Source organism: Osmerus mordax, chromosome 17, assembly GCF_038355195.1.
Source record: "Osmerus mordax isolate fOsmMor3 chromosome 17, fOsmMor3.pri, whole genome shotgun sequence".
NCBI lineage: Eukaryota > Metazoa > Chordata > Actinopteri > Osmeriformes > Osmeridae > Osmerus > Osmerus mordax.
In genome coordinates, this window is record NC_090066.1 from 1,138,918 (window position 1) to 1,165,076 (window position 26,159).

Genomic DNA, 26,159 nt, shown 5'->3' on the forward strand with positions numbered 1-26,159 from the left:
CATACAGACATCACTAGGGTTACTGCTGCACCATACAGACATCACCAGGGTTACTGCTACACCATACAGACATCACCAGGGTTACTGCTGCACCATACAGACATCACCAGGGTTACTGCTGCACCATACAGACATCACCAGGGTTACTGTTGCACCATACAGACATCACCAGGGTTACTGCTGCACCATACAGACATCACCAGGGTTACTGCTACACCATACAGACATCACTAGGGTTACTGCTGCACCATACAGACATCACCAGGGTACTGCTACACCATACAGACATCACCAGGGTTACTGCTGCACCATACAGACATCACCAGGGTTACCTGCTGCACCATACAGACATCACCAGGGTTACTGGTTGCACCATACAGACATCACCAGGGTTACTGTTGCACCATACAGACATCACCAGGGTTACTGCTGCACCATACAGACATCACCAGGGTTACTGCTGCACCATACAGACATCACCAGGGTTACTGTTGCACCATACAGACATCACCAGGGTTACTGTTGCACCATACAGACATCACCAGGGTTACTGCTGCACCATACAGACATCACCAGGGTTACTGCTGCACCAATACAGACATCACCAGGGTTACTGCTGCACCATACAGACATCACCAGGGTTACTGCTGCACCATACAGACATCACCAGGGTTACTGTTACACCATACAGACATCACCAGGGTTACTGCTGCACCATACAGACATCACCAGGGTTACTGCTGCACCCATACAGACATCACCAGGGTTACTGCTGCACCATACAGACATCACCAGGGTTACTGCTGCACCATACAGACATCACCAGGGTTACTGTTGCACCATACAGACATCACCAGGGTTACTGCTGCACCATACAGACATCACCAGGGTTACTGCTGCACCATACAGACATCACCAGGGGTTACTGCTGCACCATACAGACATCACCAGGGTTACTGCTGCACCATACAGACATCACCAGGGTTACTGCTGCACCATACAGACATCACCAGGGTTACTGCTGCACCATACAGACATCACCAGGGTTACTGCTGCACCATACAGACATCACCAGGGTTACTGCTACACCATACAGACATCACTAGGGTTACTGCTGCACCATACAGACATCACCAGGGTTACTGCTGCACCATACAGACATCACCCAGGGTTACTGCTGCACCATACAGACATCACCAGGGTTACTGCTGCACCATACAGACATCACCAGGGTTACTGCTGGACCATACAGACATCACCAGGGTTACTGCTGCACCATACAGACATCACCACCAGGCTAGAGGCAGAGGTGGGGGTGGGAGGGACTCAGCTAGGATCTTGACATACATTACAAAGCCCCAAGTGCAAACACACACACACACACCACACACACAGAGAGACATGCCGAGACACCTGTTCCCCCCCCTCCCCCTCATCTCGAGTGCCTTCTCTATTTAGTGGAGTACGTAAGCCTCTTAACACCTACACACTGTCATTTATATAACATCCCTAGTGCTCACGCACGCACGCACTCATGCACGCACGCACAGGTGAGAGGAGCCTTGTGGCATTAAGGGTGTTTAGCATGCAGACGGACTCCAGCCCTCTCTCTCCCTCTTCCTCCAGAGCCAGGGTGGAGGTTCCTGGAGGGTGGAGGTGCCTGGAACAGTCCTCCACCTCCCAGAGCCAGGTGGAGGTTCCTGGAGGGTGGAGGTGCCTGGAACAGTCCTCCACCTCCCAGAGCCAGGGCGGAGGGTTCCTGGAGGGTGGAGGTGCCTGGAGGGTGGTGTGTTCCCAGTGTTATTGAGCCAACAAGGTGATCAGCACCAAACCAGGCCTGCTGGGCACCAAACCAGGAGTGTTGTATCACATCCAGATCTCTCTCTCCTCTTTCTCTCATTCTGTAATTTGTTTATGCACCATTATGGCTGCAGCTGTTTGTAAATCGTATGTAATTATATTTCGCAATGCCCTGTACAGAACAGAGAGAGAGATCAGGCTGGAACATGAGAGAGCTGAAAGAGAGGATGAGGGTTGGGGGAGAGTGAGAGAGAGAGAGAGAGAGAGAGAGAGAGAGAGTGAGAGAGAGAGAGAGAGAGAGAGAGAGAGGGTTTTTGGGTTGATTATGATCGCATTGTGGCTCTGGTGGTGTGGCATGACAGGTCATGCTGGGAGAGAGAGAGAGATGGAGGGAATGAGAGAGGGGGAGATGGAGAAGGGGATTCGAGAGAGACGTAGTGAGAGACATGGAAAGAGAGAGTACAAGACTATGAACGCCCTTTTTTAGTTTAGTCCCAAAGCTGCACAAAGAGCCCTGTTGAAGCATTTACCCAAAACTAGATAAACAGCCAGAATAAAACAAACATACCAGCACACAGTCAGTCTGACACTTCACACAAGCATCTCCCTCCCTCCCTCCCTCCCTCCCTCCACTCCCTCCCTCCCTCCCTCCCTCCCTCCCTCCCTCCCTCCCTCCCTCCCTCCCTCCCTCCCTCCCTCCCTCCCTCCCTCCCTCCCTCCCTCCCTCCCTCGTACTTGGAGAGCTACCATCATGTAGGTTTGAGCTTCAACCCTAATCCAGTGCATCTGGTTGTAGTATTTATCCATGTGGATGTTGGTCCTGATCTCAGGTCTTCAGGACAACAATGGTGCCCAGGAGGACACGGTGGGCGTGGGACACGGTGGGCGTGGGACACCGGTGGTCGTGGGACACGGTGGGCGTGGGACACGGTGGGCGTGGGACACGGTGGGCGTGGGACACGTTGGGCGTGGGACACGGTGGGCGTGGGACACGGTGGGGCGTGGGACACGGTGGGCGTGGGACACGGTGGGCGTGGGACAGAGAGAGAGATCATAGACCGGGTTCTCCACCTCTAAATATTGCATCTGCTGCAGTAGGTAGAACAGCTACAGTCTCACTCTCTGCCTGTGGAGGAACAGCTGTGTAGCTGTTTCTCCTCCTCCTCACCCCCCGCTCCTCCTCACTCCCCCAGCTCCTCCTCACTTCCCCCTGCTCCTCCTCACCCCCCCCCCGCTCCTCCTCACCCCCCCCGCTCCTCCTCACTCCCCCCGCTCTCCTCACCCCCCCAGCTCCTCCTCACTCCCCCTGCTCCTCCCTCACCCCCCCGCTCCTCCTCACCCCCCAGCTCCTCCTCACTCCCCCTGCTCCTCCTCACCCCCCCGCTCCTCCTCACCCCCCAGCTCCTCCTCACTCCCCCAGCTCCTCCTCACCCCCCCCGCTCCTCCTCACCCCCCGCTCCTCCTCACTCCCCCCTGCTCCTCCTCACCCCCCGCTCTCCTCCTCACCCCCCCCCGCTCCTCCTCACCCCCCCCCGCTCCTCCTCACTCCCCCTCACCCCCCCGCTCCTCCTCACCCCCCTGCTCCTCCTCACTCCCCCGCTCCTCCTCACCCCCCCCACTCCTCCTCCTCCCCCCCTGCTCCTCCTCCCCCCTGCTCCTCCTCCCCCCCTGCTCCTCCTCACCCCTCTGATCCTCCTCCTCCTCACCCCCCCGCTCCTGCTCACCCCCCTGATCCTCCTCCTCCTCACCCCCCCCGCTCCTCCTCACTCCACAGCAGAGAGGACTGGCCAGCAGCCTGCTGCAACACGACCCTCACCACCCCTCCATGGAGATCAATACTGGAGGCTACCACTTGTGTCATCTCATTGAAATCAATAATAGCAAATGCGAACACTGGCAAGCTGGTGTTATGAGGTACTCTTTACTACTAAGGAGGGGGGGGGGGGGTACAGAGGAGATGGTGGAGATAAATGAGTCAGGGTGGCTGAGCGGTGAGGGAATCAGGCTAGTAATCTGAAGGTTGCCAGTTCGATTCCCGGTCATGCCAACTGACGTTGTGTCCTTGAGGCAAGGCACTTCACCCTACTTGCCTCGGGGGAATGTCCCTGTACTTACTGTAAGTCGCTCTGGATAAGAGCGTCTGCTAAATGACCAAAAAGAATTGTGTGAAGTTAGTAGTCAATATAAGCAAACGTGAGACAGAGAGAGGGATGGAAATGCAGTGTTGAGAGAGACTGGCAGAGAGAGAGAGAGAGAGAGAGAGAGAGAGAGAGAGAGAGAGAGAGAGAGAGAGAGAGAGGGGAGACAGAGTGTGTGTGTGTGACAGTGTGAGGGAGACAGAGAGAGTGTGACAAAATGTGTGTGTGTGTGTGAGAGAGGGAGACAGAGGGCGAGTGTGTGTGTGTGAGAGAGGGAGACAGAGAGAGTGTGTGTGTGTGACAGTGAGGGGGAGACAGAGAGTGTGTGTGTGTGTGTGTGTGTGTGTGTGTGAGAGAGAGGGAGACAGAGAGAGAGTGAGTCCTGGTCCAGCATCATTAGGTGAGGAACAGCTGCCAGGTGTTCAGGTAGGAGTGTGAATAATGTGGACAGAATGGAACCTGGCTGGCGAGGGGAGAGGAGGAGCTCTGTGCCAGGGAGCTACACCCCCATCAGACCCAGCGCCCAGACCCACATCCCAGCACCCACATCCCAGCACCCACATCCCAGCGCCCAGACCCACATCCCAGCGCCCAGACCCAGCTCCCAGACCCAGCTCCCAGACCCAGCTCCCTAGCTCCCAGACCCAGCTCCCAGCGCCCAGACCCAGCTCCCAGCGCCAGCTCCCAGACCCAGCGCCCAGCACCCACATCCAGCACCCACATCCAGCACCCACATCCAGCACCCACATCCAGCACCCACATCCAGCACCCACATCCCAGCACCCAGCACCCACATCAGACCCAGCACCCACATCCCAGCACCCACATCCAGCACCCACATCCAGCACCCACATCCCAGCACCCAGCACCCACATCAGACCCAGCACCCACATCCCAGCACCCACATCCAGCACCCCCATCCCAGCACCCACAGCCCAGCTGAGACTACCCGTGTGAGAGGGTGTGCGTGAGAGACTGTGTGTGTGAGAGTGAGTGTGTGAGAGTCTGTGTGAGAGTGAGTGTGTGAGAGTGTGTGTGAGAGTGAGTGTGTGACAGTGGAACAGTAGTTAAACAGTGAGCAGAGAAGTGGCAGCCAGCCTTGAGTGGTCTCTGTCTTTCACTAGGTCCAAGGTCACATCTCTATGCAGGTCCCCTGGGAGAGTAATTACACACAGCCTTGGGAGAGAGAGGATAGAGGGGGAGAGAGGATAGACGGGGAGAGAGGAGAGGGGATAGAGAGTGCTCGAGAGATTTGGAACATTTACCCAGACCGAAAAAGAAATTTCCGAACATGAATTCCATCACACAGGAGAGCTTCTCCAGACACCCAAAGGAATACATGATGACACACACACACACGCTCACACACACGCTCACACACACGCTCACACAAACGCTCACACACACGCTCACACATGCCACCCAGCATTCACACTTTGGGTAATTAAAGCAAAATAATTAAAATAAAATATTAAGACACCCTCCACCCCCACAAGAGAAGAAACGAGGAGAGGGTTTCCTGCACCCCTGGGATCAGGGAAATGGGAAGCGATTACTGCGCGTGTCTCTCCGCTGTGGTGAGCCCACATCAGACCATATCTCCGCTGTGGTGATCCCACATCAGACCATATCACCACTGTGGTGAGCCCACATCAGACCATATCACCACTGTGGTGAGCCCACATCAGGCCATATCACCACTGTGGTGAGCCCACATCAGGCCATATCACCACTGTGGTGAGCCCACATCAGGCCATATCACCACTGTGGTGAACCCACATCAGGCCATATCACCACTGTGGTGAGCCCACATCAGGCCATATCACCACTGTGGTGAGCCCACATCAGGCCATATCACCACTGTGGTGAACCCACATCAGGCCATATCACCACTGTGGTGATCCCACATCAGGCCATATCACAGCACTAAGATAACACTACAGCAGGAGTCACACTGACTGCAGGCAGCAATGGTGAGAATCACTCTTCTATGATCTTAATGGGGAGCTAGGAATCCTAGAATGTTCCTTAAAAAATTAATATATTTATGTTTCAATAGCTGCAGTGTGTGGGCTTCTGCACATCTCCATCATGGTGTGAGGCATGGGATCAGAGGATGGCCTGGACGTATGAGGTGATCCTGTCCACCGTCATGAGGCATGGGATCAGAGGATGGCCTGGACGTATGAGGTGATCCTGTCCACCGTCATGAGGCATGGGATCAGAGGATGGCCTGGACGTATGAGGTGATCCTGTCCACCGTCATGAGGCATGGGATCAGAGGATGGCCTGGACGTATGAGGTGATCCTGTCCACCGTCATGAGGCATGGGATCAGAGGATGGCCTGGACGTATGAGGTGATCCTGTCCACCGTCATGAGGCATGGGATCAGAGGATGGCCTGGACGTATGAGGTGATCCTGTCCACCGTCATGAGGCATGGGATCAGAGGATGGCCTGGACGTATGAGGTGATCCTGTCCACCGTCATGAGGCATGGGATCAGAGGATGGCCTGGACGTATGAGGTGATCCTGTCCACCGTCATGAGGCATGGGATCAGAGGATGGCCTGGACGTATGAGGTGATCCTGTCCACCGTCATGAGGCATGGGATCAGAGGATGGCCTGGACGTATGAGGTGATCCTGTCCACCGTCATGAGGCATGGGATCAGAGGATGGCCTGGACGTATGAGGTGATCCTGTCCACCGTCATGAGGCATGGGATCAGAGGATGGCCTGGACGTATGAGGTGATCCTGTCCACCGTCATGAGGCATGGGATCAGAGGATGGCCTGGACGTATGAGGTGATCCTGGTCCACCGTCATGAGGCATGGGATCAGAGGATGGCCTGGACGTATGAGGTGATCCTGTCCACCGTCATGAGGCATGGGATCAGAGGATGGCCTGGACGTATGAGGTGATCCTGTCCACCGTCATGAGGCATGGGATCAGAGGATGGCCTGGACGTATGAGGTGATCCTGTCCACCGTCATGAGGCATGGGATCAGAGGATGGCCTGGACGTATGAGGTGATCCTGTCCACCGTCATAAAAAGGTAGCATTACTCACTTGTTAGGGTAGAGAGAGAGAGAAACTCAATTCCAACATAGTGTAGATTTGCTAAAGGGGGCATTAACTGCGGCCAATTTGTTGCACTGGAGTATTATGGCCAATTTAAACCAGGGCTTTAGAAACTGATGTCATTATCAAAAAGCAATCTTCAAAGTATTTATGAAAACTAAAGCCCCCCTCTTCAACCTCATCATATTAGAGTCCAGCGTGCTCTGAAGATGAGCGGAGGGGAAAGTTGCCACGCGCCTCGCTGGTGTGATGCACAGGGACTGTGCTTTGAAGTCCTCTTCAAGGGGATAGGAGAGGGAGGGAGGGAGAAGAAGGAGAGAGGGGGGGGAGGGAGAGAGAAGAGGGAGAGAGGGAGGGAGAGAGAGAGAGCAAGAGAGCGAGAGAGAGAGAGAGAGAGAGAGAGAGGGAGAGAGAGAGATGGTGGGAAGGAGGCAGAAAGGGGGTAAAAAGAGGAGGCAGGCTGATTGCTGGTCACATTTTCTTTTCCATAGAAAAAAAAAACCTGGAAAAAAACAATCCAGTTTTTCTAACGAGCACCAGTTTCTCTCTGTGGAAAACATCGGCCAATTAAAAACTCAAAGGACATCACTGGTTCATCTGAAATCGCGCCTGTAAAAACCCAGCACCCAAACGTCCCAGATCACCCTGCCTGATCCGTGAAGCAGCCTGGTGTGACTCCATGACGCTCTCCCCTCCATGGTGAAGACAAGGAGACCAGCTTGACACCAGAACGCTCTACATGTAGTCATTTAGCAGACGCTCTTATCCAGAGCGACTTACAGTAAGTACAGGGACATTCCCCCAAGGCAAGTAGGGTGAAGTGCCTTGCCCAAGGACACAACGTCATTTGACACGGTCGGGAATCGAACTGGCAACCTTCAGATTACTAGCCCGACTCCCTCACCGCTCAGCCTCCTGACTCTAAACAGCTCCTCCAGAGTTGCCTCTGTCCCAGAGCAGCTGCACTGAAGCATCTCATGCTTCCCTCATCTCTCATCTGCTCACCACAGGACTGCTTTAGGCCCCACTAGCCCTGGGAGGGGGTGGGGGTGTATGTGTGTGTGGGGTGTGTGTGAGGGTGTGTGTGAGGGGTGTGTGTGAGGGGTGTGTGTGAGGGTGTGTGTGGTCTGGGTAGGGTTCAGTGACGCTGTGCTGGGATTGAGATGAGGATCCTTTGGTGTCGCTAGCCTCAGATTGGCTCTAAATGAATGCAAATTAATTAATTATTGCATTAAGACGCATTAAGAGGGGACCAAAGTCAATTTCATGGTCCTGCCAAAGTCGACTGATACTAAAACGGTAGGGGGAGGAACATACCCTATCCCCCTTCTCATGGCCACACACACAAACCCTACAAACACACAAACAGACACGCTACGAACACACACACACACACTTGTAAGAGAAAGGTACATTCCAAAACAGTACACAAGGAGGTGGTTGTGTAAAGTGACATGATGGAGAGGAAGATGGAGAGAATGGCCGTCTGAACTTCTGTGATAAGACAGACTTCTCAAGTCATGAAACCTTCGCCTGTACAGCCAGATAGGGTCAGGCTAGTTTGAACTCTCTTATCCCTCCAAGGGCTGAAACACAGTCACATTGAATCACTGCTTCCACAAAACACCAGGGGTCTGAGGGGGGCTGGGGAGAGGGGGGCTAGGGAGAGGGTGTGTGTGTGTGTGTGTGTGTTTACGCATCGGCACCTGTGTGTTTTATATGCTGCTGGCCCCTTCTACAGTGTGTGCACAAACAAACACACGCCTACACACACACAAACACACACTCTCTCTCTGACTGAGCTTCACACAACACGCCTAACAGCGTCTTTTGAGCTATACTGTGTCTAAGCACATCATTCCGTAGAGAGATACCCACTGTGTGTGTGTTTGAGGCCCAGCATATAAACATCTAACTTAAGATAACAGGGTTTTATTTAGTCACCAAAAAAAAAGGTTTCTCCTCCATGTAGATGTAAATGTGTAAATGCTGTGATTTGGATGAATGGTTCTTGTAGCAGGCAGCTCAAGTAATGCTACTAATGTAGGACATGGAGGGTGAGAGAGAGAGGGGAGAAACAGACAGCAGGAAAGAGATATAGATAGTGATGGAAGAGAGAGGGAGAGAGAGGGAGGGAGAGGGGGAGAGAGTGGGAGGGAGAGAAGGAGAGAGAGGGAGAGAAGGAGAGAGAGAAGAGGAGGGAGAGGCGGAGAGAGAGGGAGGGAGAGAGAGAAGGAGGGAGAGGGGGAGAGAGAGGGAGGGAGAGAGGGAGAAAGATGGAAGATAAATATGGGAGGATGGTGGTAGAGCTATGGAAGAGAGAGAGATGGGAGGAGGATGGTGGTAATGACATGAGTGGATGGGTCAGGCACCCTGCCTTCACTGGTGCCTGACAACAGGCTCACCCCTACATCCCCCTACACACACCCCCCTCCCTCACACACATGCGGAAGGGAGGGGAGAAGAGGAGGACTAGAAGGAGAAGAGCACCCACCTGTCTCTACGTCCTGGGTGTAGAAGTGCATGGCGTCGGTGATCTCCGTGACGTACACGGCTCTGTAGCTGGGCACGCGCTCCTTCTCCTCCGCCACCCGCCACCACCTCCTCCACCGGCTTCTCCTCGTAGTTGGCCCACACCTGTCACATGACCAGGAGAGGAGGGGATTGGTCAGGAGACGTCAGCTGACCCAGGTTTATTTAGCTTTTATCCAAAGCAACGAACGAGAGGTTGAAACCGCAATCCTTAATCTGCAGAAACACACTGAGCTATACACTTCCCTTTATATATACACACTGAGCAGCGTGTGTGTGTGGGCGTGTGTGTGTGTAGGTGAGTCACGGTCTAAGAGCCCCCCCCCACACCCCCATGTGTTGATATTAGCAAATTAGTTGCTGGCTAATTATTTAACTGTATGGTATCATCAAGAAAATTACCTTAGTGAGTTTTAATACCCTCGCTCTGGAGGAAGTGCAGGTAGTTAATTACACCCAGGGTCTGTGTTTATAGACTGTTCTCTAGCATAACCTGCTGCCTGTACGAGGTGCTGAGAGGAACGTTTACAGGGACGTGTTACTGAAGGAAGGAACTACTTTATTAGACAACAAAAGTGACGTTTGCCAAGCCCAACTGAGGACAGAGACAGAGAGCACAGTCTCCAAGTACACTCAATTATTCATCCCAGCGAAATAAAGAAAGGAATGAGGGGAAAATATGGAGAGAGGGGGGAAAAAGAGAGAGTGAGGCTGGGGTTCATGAAGACCCAGACACTGCCATGCTGGGAAACTTTCAGAGCTTTCCCCCTCTTCCTCCCCCAGTCTCCCTTCCCTCTCCCTCCCCCTCTCCTCCCCCCCCTCCTCCCCCCCCTCCTCCCCCCCTCCTCCAGACCCCCCCAGGATACAACAGAGCCGCTATCCCACAATGCATTGCCTGGTGGGTGACATGACTGGGCTTTCAATCAAACCTGCAGGACCAATAAGAGCCACACAGATTAGCGTGTCACCATTCATTACTGGGGCAACTGTCGCCTTGGAGTTGTGTCCAGTGGAGGGGTGGGGGTGTTTGGTTGCCGTGGTCCCCCTCTAAGCCTTGTGACCTCTGACCCGATGACAAGGACACAGGAGAGGACACACACACGCACACAGGCTATGTAAACAATCACGCCTGTGCATCAATTATGGCAGTGAGGCAGAGGGTTAAGAGTGTGTTCTCACACGCACGCTGCGCGCACACACACACACACACACACACACACAGCGCCCACGGCGAATGACCTTCCGAGAGCAGCCAGCCATCTCTGTTTGTTCCAGCTGAGCGCAGGTATGCTGCTGCTCTCATAAAGCTGCTGCTAGTGACACAAGACACAGACAGGGGAGGAGAGGGGGAGGAGGGAGGAGAGGGGGAGGAGGGAGAGGGGGAGGAGGGAGAGGGGGAGGAGAGGGGGAGGAGGGAGAGGAGAGGGGGAGGAGGGAGAGGGAGAGGAGAGGGGGAGGAGGGAGAGGGGGAGGAGACGGGGAGGAGAGGGGGACACAGACAGGGGAGGAGGGAGAGGGGGAGGAGAGGGGGAGGAGGGAGAGGGGGGAGAGGGGGACACAGACAGGGGAGGAGGGAGGAGAGGGGGGAGGAGAGGGGGACACAGACAGGGGAGGAGGGAGAGGGGGAGGAGAGGGGGACACAGACAGGGGAGGAGGGAGAGGGGGAGGAGAGTGAGAGAAAGAATAGGAGAGAATTAGGAGAAACAGATAAACAAGAAACAGAGAGACAGAAAGAGAGAGGGAGAGCCCGACAGAGAGGGGAGAGAATAAAGGGATAGAGAGACCATCAAGTTCACCCTGGGAGGACGAGTGTGTCAGATAAGAGACAACCTTGAACACTGCCCTGAATGACCACACACACAGGCCCACACATGGGTGATCAGGAATGTCTCTATTATCAGTCATCGCTAGCTTCCTCTGTCTAATCCATAACGTATCCATAACTTTTTAAACCTTTATAAACTTTTATTCCAAAATCATTTTGCATTCTTTCGAAACGTATTTTTTTCCGAACCCATTTTTGTGGGTATATTATTTTTTACCTTAAACTTAAACGTGTGAGAACACAATCATTTCTAGTTGTTGTTGCCTTCTGCCTTGCTCCATGGTAGCTTTGTAGACTAGCATACATTTGTTGTGCGTGTTAGCCAGGAAATGAAAAAAGGCATGCAAGGACAATAAATAATATTGATCATGCCCCCAAATACAGATAAAAAGTAAAGTACTAACGTGCCTGACTTTAAAATGTAAGAAGTAGAAAGAACCTTCACAACAGTCTCATGGCCTCTTCTTCAGTCCTCACTCTCCTCCTCTCTCTTCCTCTCTCCTCCTCTCCCCTCCTCCTCTCTCAGACCTCCTTTCCCCAAATCTCTCCATCGACTACCTGCTCTCCCTCTCTCTCCCTCTCTCTCCCTCTCTCTCTCCCTCTCTCCCTCTCTCTCCCTCTCTCTCCCTCTCTCTCCTCTCTCTCTCTCTCCTCCCTCTCTCCCTCTCTCTCCCTCTCTCTCTCTCTCCTCTCTCCCTCTCTCTCGCCCTCTCTATGATGTGGGACCAGGGCAGGGATGTTTACTACATTGATTAAAGGTGACAGTGTGTCAGTTACAATAGAGCGTACTTGGCCCAGCGAGACCACATCTCCATCAACACCATCAAGCCCCCCACACCCCTCCTCCCAACAGCGCTTCAAACTGGCCCAGTACTTCTCCTGACCGTCCCCAAAAAACTACAATACCAACAAACCTCAGCAGAAGTCTTCACCTGCGAGTAGCTGCAAGTGAAGCAGTAGGGACCTGAAGATGTAGTTCTTTACACGGCTGTGGAAAGCCCATGTGGTCCGGCGCGAGGCCTTACTGAGCGCGCCCTCTCAGCACGGCCTACTAGCATAGCTCCATTGTTCGTTCATTATTCAACGGCTCTCTGCGTATAATAGGAATCAATGTGAGGGATGTTATAATAAGAGTGCACTTTGTAAATCAATTTAGTCTCTATTATTCCTCTAATCAAGCCCCTTTCAGAGTGAATGCCTCATTAATTCAACAGGGTCTCAATTTCTGTCTCCAGAGCTCTCAAGTCCACTTCATGAACGCACATCAAAAGGTTTGCGGTCGTCTTACCTCCTCCCACCCTGGCCGTCTTAACTCCTCACACCCTGGCCATCTGACGCTAACTCATCATCCAGAGTAAACCACAACATTTTTGAAAATGGACACTGATTGAATCGAAAATGGTCTCAATTTGTAAGAATCTTAGGGGTGACAGCACATGAAATCACAGAGGAAGACCTGAGTCCCAATAACATCCTGCTTTCACTTGTCAAACCCTGGTGTGGCCCAGTTCAGACTCTACCCGCCAGCTCAGCCCTAAAACAAGCTTACCCCATGTCCTAAAACAAGCTTACCCCCATGTCCTAAAACAAGCTTGCCCCATGTCCTAAAACAAGCTTGCCCCATGTCCTAAAACAAGCTTACCCCATGTCCTAAAACAAGCTTACCCCATGTTCTAAAACAAGCTTACCCATGTCCTAAAACAAGCGAACCCCGAAAAAACACCACCAGCAACCTTCAGCCTGGCTAACACACAGAGAGACACAGCAAGACTGGATCTGATTTGTTTACTAATAGAGAGAGGGACTTCATTAGGATTTGAGGGCTGGCGTGGTGTTAACAAGGGGGTGTAGGGTGGGATATGGGGGGTGCGACCCTGGATTTCCAGCGGCTTGAGGCTTCTGTCTGTATCGACCAGACTATTAGATGTGGGGGATGATTAACAAGATAGACAAGTGCTACATGGAGTGCTGCTCTACTAGATCTATACTACGACTGAGCTGAAGATCTATATACTAGCTCAACCTGGCAAGTGCGCGCACACACACCCCCACACACACACACACACCCACACACACACACACACACCCCCACACACCCCCCCCCACACACACACCCCCCCCCACACACACACACACACACACACACACACACACACACACACACACACACACACACACACACACACACACACACACACACACACACACACACACACACACACACACACACACACACACACACACACACACACACACACACACACACACACACACACCACACACACACACACCACACACACACACACACACACACACACACACACACACACACACACACACACACACACACACACACACACACACACACACACACACACACACACACACACACACACACACACCACACACACACACACCTTCCTTCAGGAATATAATATTCATGCAAAACAATAAAACCCTACTGTACTGCTATGACCCCTGATCCCAAAACATACTAATGCCAAAGTAGCAAAAACAAAACACACACACTGACCTTTGGGACAAAACACACAATTTATTGCCACGCCTTCCTGTGTGCAGCGGCAGTAATGATTGGTTGAGAAGGCGTGGTGGTGATGGACGTGTGGTCATGAATCAAGTTAGCGATATCATTATCCTCCTCCAGCTTGTCTGCTTGCTGGGCTTGTCAGCCATGGTAAATGTTTTCCCGAACATGCACAGTGGAGGCTGTTGTTGTTAAGTACCCCTCACAGCCTCACAGGGGATATGGATGGGCCTCTCTCTCTCTGGAGGCTCCGCCCACACAGGACAGAGTGTGTTCCACATCTCCAAATGCTATTTTAATAAAACCATCCATCAAAAAAAGGTGGCGTGAAAATCCTTACTCCCCTTCCCTCCCTCCCTCCCTCGCTCCTCTCCCCCTCCCTCCCTCCTCCCCCCTTCCCCTCCCTAAGTGCATATGTTCATTTTTCAAACCCCTCCATAAGGTCGCGGTTTTAAAACCCATATGAGACGTAGAGGCGGGTGACCGATTCTCTGGCGAAGGTTCGAGTCATAGGGGGAGGCAGAGGGGGAGGCAGAGGGGGAGGAAGAGGGGGAGGCAGAGGGGGGGAGGCAGAGGGGGAGTCAGAGGGGGAGGCAGAGGGGGGGAAGCAGAGGGGGAGGCAGAGGGGGGAGGAAGTCTTCAGATATCGACGCGAGGGCCAGTTTAGATTTATTAGCAGATGAGGGTTCACCGGGGGTAAAGGTCACACGGCCCTTCTGAACACGTGTGGAAGTTAGATTAGATGATCTATGCTGCGGTAATCTGCTTCCTGATGTCCAGCCAATAGCAGGACTGACAGATGTGGCAGTTAATCTTGATTGGATGGTTGCTTGATTGACGGGTGTCAGTGAAAGGCCCGCCTACTCCAGTACACGGGAAGGTCTTTAACGAGCGGGGAAATATATGGAAGAGACCTGGTTATCCTGTGACATTAACCTCCCTCCTCTCCCCCTCCCCCCACACACTACAAACCTTCCCGGGCCCCTCAATCCTCCACCACCCCTCCCCTCCATCCTCCACCACCCCCTCCCTCCCTCCCTCCATCCCCCACCACCCCCCCCCTCCCTCCCTCCCTCCATCCTCCACCACCCCTTCCCTCCCTCCATCCTCCACCACCCCCTCCCTCCCTCCATCCTCCACCACCCCTCCCCTCCATCCCCCACCACCCCCTCCCTCCATCCTCCACCACCCCCTCCCTCCCTCCGTCCCTCCCTCCATCCTCCTCTCCTACACTCCTTCCTCCCTCCCCGTCCTGTCTTCAAGGTTAGAAGGGGTGGTGATGGAGCATTAACCTCTCCTGGCTCACCCTGTCTGGGGGTTAACAGAGAGGGAGCAGTAGGGTGGGAGGTGCTGTGTGTGTGTGTGTGTGTGTGGTTGTGGGTGTGTGTGTGTGTATGTGCGTGTGTGATTTATGGTGTGTGTGTTGGTATTCCAGCCATGTGCTTCTGCAGTCCTCATATTCAGATGTGAGGCCTGGCTGCCTTGAGTACAGACACCTCGTAACCCCCCCCACACACACACACACACACACACACAAACAGGAAGTGGCCTTGGGAGAAAGCGCAGGGCGGACCGGGACGTCGCTACGGTAACCTGACGATGTGAAATAACATGGCAGCTCTCGGGCCCGCAAGGTCACCCACATAAACACAGAACTCACCCAACTGACACACTGACACTGCCTTAACACAGGAGGAGAGGAGGAGGAGGAGAGGAGAGAAGGAGGAGGAGAGAAGGAGGAGGAGAGAAGAGGAGGAGGGAAGAGGAGAGAAGGAGGAGGAGAGAAGAGGAGAAGGGAAGAGGAGAGAAGGATAGAGGAGGAGAGGAGAAGAGAAGGAGAAGAGGAGAGAAGGAGGAGGAGAGAAGAGGAGGAGGGAAGATGAGGAGAGAAGGAGGAGGAGAGAATGAGAAGCCAGGAGAGGGGAAGCCAGGTGGAGAGGAGAGAGGGATGTGGTTACTAAGCAGATCAATTATACATTAAAACTGCACAGGTGGTGTGGGACAGGAGAGCAGGGGGGAAGTGGGGGCTAGCAGCTGGGGAGAGAGAGGGAGAGAAAGAGAGAGAGAGAGGGAAGAGAGAGAGGGAGAGAGAGGGAGAGAGAGAGGGAGGGAAGAGAGAGGGAGAGAGAGAGAGAGGGAGAGAGAGAGAGAGGGAGGAGGGAGAGAGAGGGAGGAGATAGAGAGGGTGACATCTCCTCTATCACCACGAACAGATGTTTCTCCGTGAAGGCGGTCGGCGAACTACTCAACCCCGGCTTACATGGCTAATATGTCGCGCGCACACACACACACACGTGTTCTGTCCATCAGTATGTTGTGTATTACGCCAAGAGAGTGGCAGGACCCCAAAAACCCTCCTCTTCAGCCGGAGGGGTGGGGGGGGCCCACACACACACACGCACACACACACACACACACACCCATCCTCTCAGCCACCTCACTCTGCTGGTGTAGACCACACACTTTGGTTAGGACCCACGCTGACACACACACAGCCCCAGGGACTGGTCCCAGCATATGGACCTTATGCAATGCAGGGCCTGCCTGTGTCCTGGTGTCCATCAGCCATTGTGAAGGCAGGCTAGCAGCACGCAGGCCTAGCCAGGCACGCAGGCTAGCAGCACGCAGGCTAGCAGCGGCACGCGGGCTAGCAGCGGCCACGCGGGCTAGCAGCGGCACGCGGGCTAGCCAGCGGCACGCGGGCTAGCAGCGGCACGCGGGCTAGCAGCGGCACGCGGGGTAGCAGCGGCACGCGGGGTAGCAGCGGCACGCGGGCTAGCAGCGGCACGCGGGCTAGCAGCGGCACGCGGGCTAGCAGCGGCACGCGGGCTAGCAGCGGCACGCGGGCTAGCAGCAGCATGCTGGGATCAGAGCAGAGTTAAGGGGGGGGGGTCGTAAATACAGCAGGCCAGCTGTAGGAGACACACACACACACAGACACACACACACAGACACACACACACACAGAGAGACACACACACACAGACAGGTCCTGTTTCCACAGCAGGGGCTAGCTTGCTAAGAGTGCGTATCAAGTACAGTAGCAGAGCCGGGCCACACAGGTCCTTGTGGTTAAAGAGGGTTCACAAGGTCTTTAAACATTTCAGCTACACGCCCCCACACACATTACACACACACACCATGCCCCCATACCACACACACAAGACAACACACACACCACAGGTTCAAACTGCTTCTTTTGTGCTGATGTTTTGTTCTGAATGGAGAGGGATGACAGAGACACCCTCTAAGTTACACGTACAAATACGCAATTAAAAGGCAATTAATCACATTTTTAATTAACCGAGCATTCCACTCCGGGTTGCCATGGTGTTGCCATGGCAACGACGGAGGGGGGCGGGTTTTATCGCTGGTGTAGTGCGCCGTCTCTCCTGATCAAGGTTCAGACAAGACGTTAACTCTGTTCATCTCTCCATCCCAGCTCTACCTCTTCTGTAGAGGGGGAGGGATGGGGGGAGAGAAAGGAAGGGAGGGGGGGAGCGAGAGGGAGAGAGGGAGGGAACTGAGGTAGAGAAATGGAGGGAGGGGGAAAGAGAGGGAGGGAAGGGGATAGAGATGGAGGGAGGGAGGGAGGGCGGAGAGATTTGTCCCCAGTCAGGGTATTAACTTCAGTCTGCTGTTGTCCATCACACGACAAGGATTAAGGCAACGGAAATGAATAGGCTAAATATCATCCACTACACACACACACCCAACCACAAACACACCAACCTAACCACACACACAGGCTTGATACACTGCAGGCTGTAGCCAAGAGTGTGTGTGTGTGTGTGGGGTGGTTCAGTGGGTCAAGGTCTATAGTAACAAGCCACATGTTCTACTAGGTGAGACTAGGATCTGTGTGTGTGGGTGCGTGAGAGTGTGCTTCCTGTCAAGCACCTTAACAACCCAGCTCCTCTCTCACACTGCTGGGTGTGTGTGACAGTTTGTGTGTGAGAGTTTGGGTTGGTGTGTGTGTGTTGGGGAGTGTGTTCGTGTTGGGGGTGTTTGTGTTGGGTTGGTGTGTGTGTTGGGTTGGTGTGTGTGTGTTGGGTTGGTGTGTGTGTGTTGGGTTGGTGTGTGTGTGCTGCAGATTTACGAATGGATGTAAAACCAAACGAGGGCCCCCTAAAGGGCATGCTTGTGGTAAAGAAAGAGAGAGAAAAAGGAGAGGTGAAAGGAGGGGGAGGGATGGAGGGATGGAGGGAGGGATGGAGGGAGACAGAGAGATTGATGCTGTGAGGAGGTTAACTGAACGACCGGCCACAACTCTATAGGGGACGAGCTGTCAGGTCCTAGCACACACACACACATCTTCATCTACTCAGGTGTACACACACACACACAAGACAATACATCCCAAGTATGAGAGAGTGAGACATGAAGCAGGATGAGATGAGAGTGAGACATGAAGCAGGATGAGATGAGAGTGAGATATGAAGCAGGATGAGATGAGAGTGAGATATGAAGCAGGATGAGATGAGAGTGAGATATGAAGCAGGATGAGATGAGAGTGAAATATGAAGCAGGATGAGATGGGAGTGAGATATGAAGCAGGATGAGATGAGAGTGAGATATGAAGCAGGATGAGATGAGAGTGAGATATGAAGCAGGATGAGATGAGAGTGAGATATGAAGCAGGATGAGATGAGAGTGAGATATGAAGCAGGATGAGATGAGAGTGAAACATGAAGCAGGATGAGATGAGAGAGTGAGATATGAAGCAGGATGAGATGAGAGAGTGAGTCATGAAGCAGGATGAGATGAGAGAGTGAGACATGAAGCAGGATGAGATGAGAGAGTGAGACATGAAGCAGGATGAGATGAGAGAGTGAGACATGAAGCAGGATGAGATGAGAGAGTGAGACATGAAGCAGGATGAGATGAGAGAGTGAGACATGAAGCAGGATGAGATGAGAGAGGGGGATGAGGAGGAGAGGTAGAGAGAAGCAGGAGATGAGAGAGGGGGATGAGGAGGAGAGGTAGAGAGAAGCAGGGTGAGATGAGAGAGGGCAAGAAGGAGACTTTGAATGAGAAAAAGTTCAAAATGAGAAAGAGAGAGAGGGGAGCTGGTTAGGAGAGAGAGGGCGAGAATGAACAAGCAAAAGCATTTAGGAGTGGAATTGGCTGTGGATCTAAGAATAGCCTTCCCCCCCCCCCCCACCCCCCCCCCCCCCCCCCACCCAGAGAGAAGGTAATAAAGAGAATAGATGACTGGTTCCTCTCCAGGCCAGCTAGGCCCTCTCACACCAGCTCCCAGCCTGGCCCTCTCACACCAGCTCCCAGCTGCCTGCACATGGAGTGGGGCACAAGGAAGTGTGAGTGTCTAGTCTGAGGGTGGAGGCAGGATTGAGGGTCGAGAGTAGAGGCAGGGCTGAGAGTAGAGGCAGGGCTGAGAGTAGAGGCAGGGATGAGAGTAGAGGCAGGGATGAGAGTAGAGGCAGGGATGAGAGTAGAGGCAGGGATGAGAGTAGAGGCAGGGCTGAGAGTAGAGGCAGGGATGAGAGTAGAGGCAGGGCTGAGAGTAGAGGCAGGGATGAGAGTAGAGGCAGGGCTGAGAGTAGAGGCAGGGATGAGAGTAGAGGCAGGGCTGGCCCCTGCCTGGACATGCTCAGGTGACGAGGCAGCCATGTTGCTCTCCAGGAGAACAGAACTAATTAAAAGTGGGGACTAATGAAAGCGTGGACAGAGAAGCTCCTGGAAGCAGGAGGGAGCAGAAACACCCAGGAGGAACTAAGACTGAGTGTTTCATTAGAGAGAACGCAGGGAGGGGTGATAGGAAGGAGAAGGAGGGAGAGAAGGAGAGGATAGGAAGGAGAAGGAGGGAGAGAAGGAGAGGATAGGAAGGAGAAGGAGGGAGAGGATAGGAAGGAGAGGAGGGAGAAAGGAGGGGAATGAGGAGATGCTACCTCACAAACAGCCAGTGTCTGAGACAGTTCAGTGTGGCTGTGAGAAGGGGCCTTCAACAACAGGCAGGATGGGGACGTGAGCGAGTGTCAGCACGCTGAGACGTTGCAGACCAGTACCTCCTCCACACCACCTGGGCCGTGGGACGCTCAGAGAAGTCAACAGTATTATAGCAACAGCAGCTAGGCATGACTAGGGATCTGGAGGAGGGCGACACAGAGCCGGTCCTGGTCAGAGGTGAGGTGGGCAGTGAGATGCCAGGAGGTCAGCACATGAAGCAGGTGTGACCCTGGCCTCGCCAGCAGTGCGCACGGGCCAAGCATGCGCCCTTAAAATAGCATCTGAATAACGCGCCATTGACTTTAGACGTTTTTCCTGGTCTGTGGCGTAATTGTTTTTCTGAAACTGCAAAATAGCACCAGGGAACATTTGCGCCAGAACACGCCTCATTTTTCGCTGAACCGCCCCCGGGAGCGCAAGGTCATTCCCTAATTTACCGACGTGCGTCTGTGGAGGGTAAAGTCCCGCTTTCCGTCGAGTGCAAACTAAGAATGATACTTGCATCGTTGACAAAGTCAATTGTGCTGGGTGCAAGACAGGGCCCAGGGAGTCAGAGAGACAGAGAGATAGGGGGAGAGAGAGGGAGTCAGAGAGACAGAGAGACAGAGAGAGAGAGAGATAGGGAGTCAGAGAGAGATAGGGGGAGAGAGAGGGAGTCAGAGAGAGAGAGCGAGAGATAGGGAGTCAGAGAGAGAGAGGGAGAGATAGGGAGTCAGAGAGAGAGAGAGAGAGAGAGAGAGAGAGAGAGGGAGTCAAAGAGAGAGAGAGGGAAATAGGGAGTCAGAGAGAGAGAGGGAGAGAGATAGGGAGTCAGAGAGAGAGAGAGAGACAGAGGGAGAGTTTGTGTTCCTTCTCTGCGGCCGTGCGTACCCAAGCATGTGTTAATCAGCCGTAATGCAATTCACAATGTCATATCTCATTACGCTTTCTGCCACAGTCTTACTCCCTCCCTCCTCCCGTCTTTCAGTCTATTCCCCCCCCTCCCCCTCTCCCCCCCACCACAGCGGTGGGGCTGCAGGGAGGAGAGGGTGTTCTTTCTGCTCAGGCGTGCCAAGGGCAGCCTCACACCTGCCCCCGAGGACCTCTGGTAAGAGCCTGCAAGAACCCTGCGGATGATTGGAGGAGAGCAACGAGCCAAGGACACACACACACACACACACACTGTATGTGAAGCTACAGACACTCAGAAAGATCAAGCGACCCAGACGAGATCACGTGCAGAAGATGCATGAGAACATGCTCGAGCTTGCACACACACACACACACACTAACACACGCTTCATATTCTAAACAACTTAGACAGCATGCATAGAAAACCACTGATCCGTGCTTAAGGGATTTTGGTGTGTGTGTGTGTGTGCGCATCTCTGTGATCAAGGTGCTGTCACGTGTGTGTATTTCTATGTTTTCTGCTTTGCCCCTGGGGATGTATTTTCTGCATACATTTCTATGTTTATTAATATTCAAGCAGGTTTCTTTGGGTAGAAAACCTCTCCTATATAACCTGTGTCTTGTTGTAGTGTGTGTGGAGGGGGAGGGGGGGGTGGATGGGGGGGGGTGGATGGGGGGGGGTGTGTGTCGCAAGAGTGAGTGCATGCATGTCCTCTGTGTGCATTTGACAGTGAGATCAAATGGTAACGCTTGCCATGATGGTTTGTGTGTGTGTGTGTGTGTGTAAAGGGAGGAGAGACATCCTGTTTATCCACCTGCTGAAGGGGTTGATATTTAAGGTCCGGAGGCAGTTTAATTAACCCTGCGGTGGAATTCAACGAAAACGGCGACCTAAAGGGCCGGCAGAGGCAGAGGGCTCGTGAGTTGCCATGGACACGCCACTTGGTATGTGGCTGGTGCTCCTTGCAGTGGGAGGAGTTATGCTAATGAGCAGGAGAGGCCTGTCACTCTCGTCTTGGCCGCTTAGAACGTTCCGGTCTGTGAAAGTTCCACCACAGCAAAACAGGCAGGAAAAGGTTCCACAGTAACATACGCAAGTCTGAAAGGAAGACTTTTCATGTGAGACTGCACCTGTGGTACTTCCCTAACTGACTCCATGGTTTCCTGTTGGTCCCCGGCCGTGTTTCGAGGAGGGGGGTGAGTAGTATGACAGGCGTGTGACCCAGTCATGCTTGTGTTCCCCGACCCGACACCCCGCTCCAGGCCTGCATTATTCAGCTGAGGCAGGGACACTGAGGGGAGGAAACGGAGGCCGTCTCCTAACACAGTCAAACTTCACCTCCCATTTCCTTCCCTCTCTGGGAAAATAGAACAAAACACAAACTGAGGAGAGGTGGCAGGCATCCACACTCATTCATTTAAGATGAGGTGAGGAGGAGGGGAGGAGAGGGGGGAGGTGGAGGGGAGGGGGGAGGTGGAGGGGAGAGGAGGGAGGGGAGAGGAGGAGGGAGGGAGGTGGATGGGAGGAGAGGGGGGAGGTGGAGGGGAGGGAGGGGTTGGCGGTAGTTAACGCTGTGGCAAGATGAAGAGCTTTCTCTTGTTTTCTCCGAGTTCACGCCGTATGACGGATTGTTTTGATTCAGATCCAGGAAGCACTGGGCTCAAGAAGACGTAGGGTCAGAGAGGAGGACTAAACCACTCTGAAGAACACTGATCCCTCCTCACATCGTCCCCCCTCCCTCCCTCTTCTACCCCCTCACACACCTACAGACACACCGGCTGAATTTCAAACTCCAAACACAATTTGTTTGAATGTGGAATCGAAAATGGCCGACTGAAATGCTAATGGAGACCCAGGACTTATGGGAAACGCTGGCGATCATTGCTGTTGAGTTGATGCAATCATCAAAAAGGTCAATAAAGCTTCCATATACCTACACCTTTATAAACCAGAGCTTGGAAGAAGGGAACAAACCCAGACTGGTCCACAGAGAGGTGAATCAAACGGAGCAGGCAAGCCAGACACGGGCAGAATACAACTAGCACTTCGGCCATCCCACGAGAATATAAATCATCTCTGGTCTTCGGAGCAACTTTGGCATTTCAGCCAGGTCTTTCTGTCCGGGTTGGTTTGTCCAGGGCCAGCTCTCTTCTCTCTCAGCATGTCGGACAGGGCTCTGGGAGACAAGGCTGGGGTCTCTTAATTAGATATCTTCTTCTCTGATTCACCGTGTCATGGTTCCTGTCTGACTCCAGCTGGCCTCCATTTGTTAAATTAGACGGCAACAGTGACGGAGGATATTACCGGAATGGTAATATACATATAATCACTCACTGGCTCAGTTCAACGTTGTCAAATCTCGCTTCTTTACCTAATGCTATTTGTTTAAGGGAGATTTAACATCTTAAGTGTGTTACCACACAGGGCTCCTCCATGAGAAAGACGACCTGAATAGGACCTCCTTAAGAATGAGTAATTTGCAGAGGCAAGAGAGGGATTTGGTTAAGAGAGGGCTAAATTGGAGCGAGGGCACCTGAATGTTTCAGATCGGCTCTCCAATTCCATGATAATTTCACTTCAAGAGACACCAGATGAGGTTTAATAATAATCCAAGTCTCTTATTACATCTCCATGGTGATTGCGAAAGGGCCAGCCTCGGAGACAGAGTCAGGTAGAGCGAGGGAAATGGAGAGAGAAAATAAAATAGATTGCAACCTTCAAGGAGTTTGAACAGCTTCAGGGCTGGCGTCTGAGTGAGGTCATGATAGCCAGACTCTCGTAAATTACAAGGTCACATGACTGCTTCTGTGTTGCTGTACATCCCGCTCAATGGAGGTTCTACACCATTTCAACTGCGGGGGCCAAGCAGGGGGGCCAGTTGTACTGTTAGAGGGGGCCAGCTGCATTAAACATGATTGTTGTCAGTTTTCTTCACTGCATTGCAGACATTAACAGGCAAAAGATCATGCTTGTTATTATTCAGACTATATTTAGGGTTTTTTGTCTCTCATGCTTGTCACAGGGGCACTGGCCCCCCATGCCCCCTAGAACTGCCCCTGCAATTGACTACTTGTGGAGGCTGTCACACGCAGGTCTAAAGACGGGATTCACAACGTGCCATCTCGTTAACATTTCTGTCGACTTCCAGCCAATATGAATGGCTGCTGATGAAGGCAGGGCGGGGGGGGGGGGGGCAGCGCGAGGGCGGAAGTTGGGTTGTGCTGTTGATGACGCAGGGAGGAGAGACCCCATTGGGAGCTAATCCCAGGGATTGAAACAAGTCCACTGGAGGTGGGTCTCCACCAGGCTGCGCTCCAGGGGAAGCCTTATTAGCTTCTCTAAAACCCCAATCATCTTGATTCATTCCCAGCTTGCGCCTGTCTAGCCAGGTGTGTAATGTGCTGACTGTGGCTAAGATTGCGCAGATTGGGCGATGGGGAGGTCTTCAGTGGAATGAGAGTCCTTTTTTGCAAACACTTGTACAAAAAAGTCATTGACATCAGGCATATGGAGGAGATGGAGGGGGGGTTGATTACATGTTGAGATGTTTTCAGCTTGTGACGCAGTCTGCTCCACTCTTTGTGTGAGTCAGAGTTGGTTGGGTGAATGAAGTGGTAAACTGCAGTGTTTTGGGAAAACCTGCTTATGAGCGTTGTTAGTGCTTTCCTTTAGGTTCCACACAAACACCCAGAGCCATCGAGGCTGTGTGTGTGCGGTTCTTCTACTCCAGGTTCTGGGACAAACAATAACAGTCAAGACAACATTCCTGGAACGAGCCCAGAAAATCGTATGGAAACAGGATGATGTACTTCAATCAGGCCCTTGTCAGGGGCCCTGTCAGGGCATGTTCCCAGTCTCAATGTCCCAGAGGCGGCTTGATGGCCGGCTGAGAGATGAGCCTCAGGTCTGGACTGGGCATCCACATCCACGTTGTTCCGCTGTTCTTTAAGGTCACGAGTAATGTCTGTGCTTTAGTCCCCCCCAACAGCCGCACACACCATTTTCTGACATCAAAATAGGGGCAAGGTGGTTCTGGGTAACAAGGACGTGACACAGGGCATTTGTGAATCGTTAATCCGGTTAATGAGAGGGGATTCTGGGCTGATTAGGGGAGGGAGGCAGGGGGAGAGGAGGGAGGGGGAGAGGGAGAGAGGAGGGAGGGAGGGGGAGAGGAGGGAGGGAGGGGGAGAACAAGGGAAGACATGATGAGGAGATGAGATGAGGAGGAGGAAACACAGGGGGGACTGGTCTTGAAAGAGAGCTTGAGGGCGGGGGGGGAGATACCGGGATGTGAGGGCGGGGGGGAGATACCGGGATGTGAGGGCGGGGGGGGGAGATACCGGGATGTGAGGGCGGGGGGGGGGGGAGATACCGGGATGTGAGGGCGGGGGGGGGAGATACCGGGATGTGAGGGCGGGGGGGGGGGGGAGATACCGGGATGTGAGGGCGGGGGGGGGGAGATACCGGGATGTGAGGGCGGGGGGGGGAGATACCGGGATGTGAGGGCGGGGGGGGAGATACCGGGATGTGAGGGCGGGGGGGGGAGATACCGGGATGTGAGGGCGGGGGGGGGGGGAGATACCGGGATGTGAGGGCAGGGGGGGGAGATACCGGGATGTGAGGGCGGGGGGGGGGGGGGAGATACCGGGATGTGAGGGCGGGGGGGGGGAGATACCGGGATGTGAGGGCGGGGGGGGGAGATACCGGGATGTGAGGGCGGGGGGGGGGGGGGGAGATACCGGGATGTGAGGGCGGGGGGGGGGAGATACCGGGATGTGAGGGCGGGGGGGGAGATACCGGGATGTGAGGGCGGGGGGGGGGGGGAGATACCGGGATGTGAGGGCGGGGGGGGAGATACCGGGATGTGAGGGCGGGGGGGGGGAGATACCGGGATGTGAGGGCGGGGGGGGGAGATACCGGGATGTGAGGGCGGGGGGGGGAGATACCGGGATGTGAGGGCGGGGGGGAGATACCGGGATGTGAGGGATTGCAATTTCTTCCATGGGGGTCTCCCCCACCCCTACCCCCCCTTCCTCCCCCATTCCTCCTCCTTCCTCCTCTCTCTGAGGGCCATCTCAGGGAGCTAATCTCCTTCAAGGCTCGGTAATTACAGCACAAAAACCCCTGGCTCAACAGAAAGCTGACTCTGGTTAATATCGAGGACTGATTCTTGATTTACTTCATAATTAGAATGCTCCAATTACCAGCCTGGTGCGTCTTCCTGCTCACAGCCTTATCCGCAGGCCCGAGGAGGCACCGTGGAACCAATGTGAACGTAAACAGTCACAGGAATGAAATGAAAGGAAAGGTGAGGCAGGCTGGAGGTCGTATCGACTTGCTTCGCAATGGCAAAACAAAATGCCTTTAGTTAAGTTTA

The 26,159-nt window shown here is 53.6% G+C and overlaps 2 protein-coding genes across 2 annotated transcripts in view; one reads left to right on the plus strand and one right to left on the minus strand.

Moving 5' to 3' along the window:
- The first annotated feature begins 4,379 nt into the window (after window positions 1–4,379).
- LOC136960439 (uncharacterized) lies at window positions 4,380–4,895 on the plus strand. Its single transcript, XM_067254937.1, has one exon. It carries the CDS (start codon window positions 4,380–4,382, stop codon window positions 4,893–4,895), a length of 516 nt encoding a protein of 171 aa, XP_067111038.1.
- A 4,642-nt stretch (window positions 4,896–9,537) lies between these two features.
- Window positions 9,538–26,159, minus strand: part of snd1 (staphylococcal nuclease and tudor domain containing 1) — a gene marked incomplete in the record, with an annotated part of 82,490 nt that continues 65,868 nt past the window's right edge. The window contains 1 exon segment of the mRNA XM_067254615.1: window positions 9,538–9,658.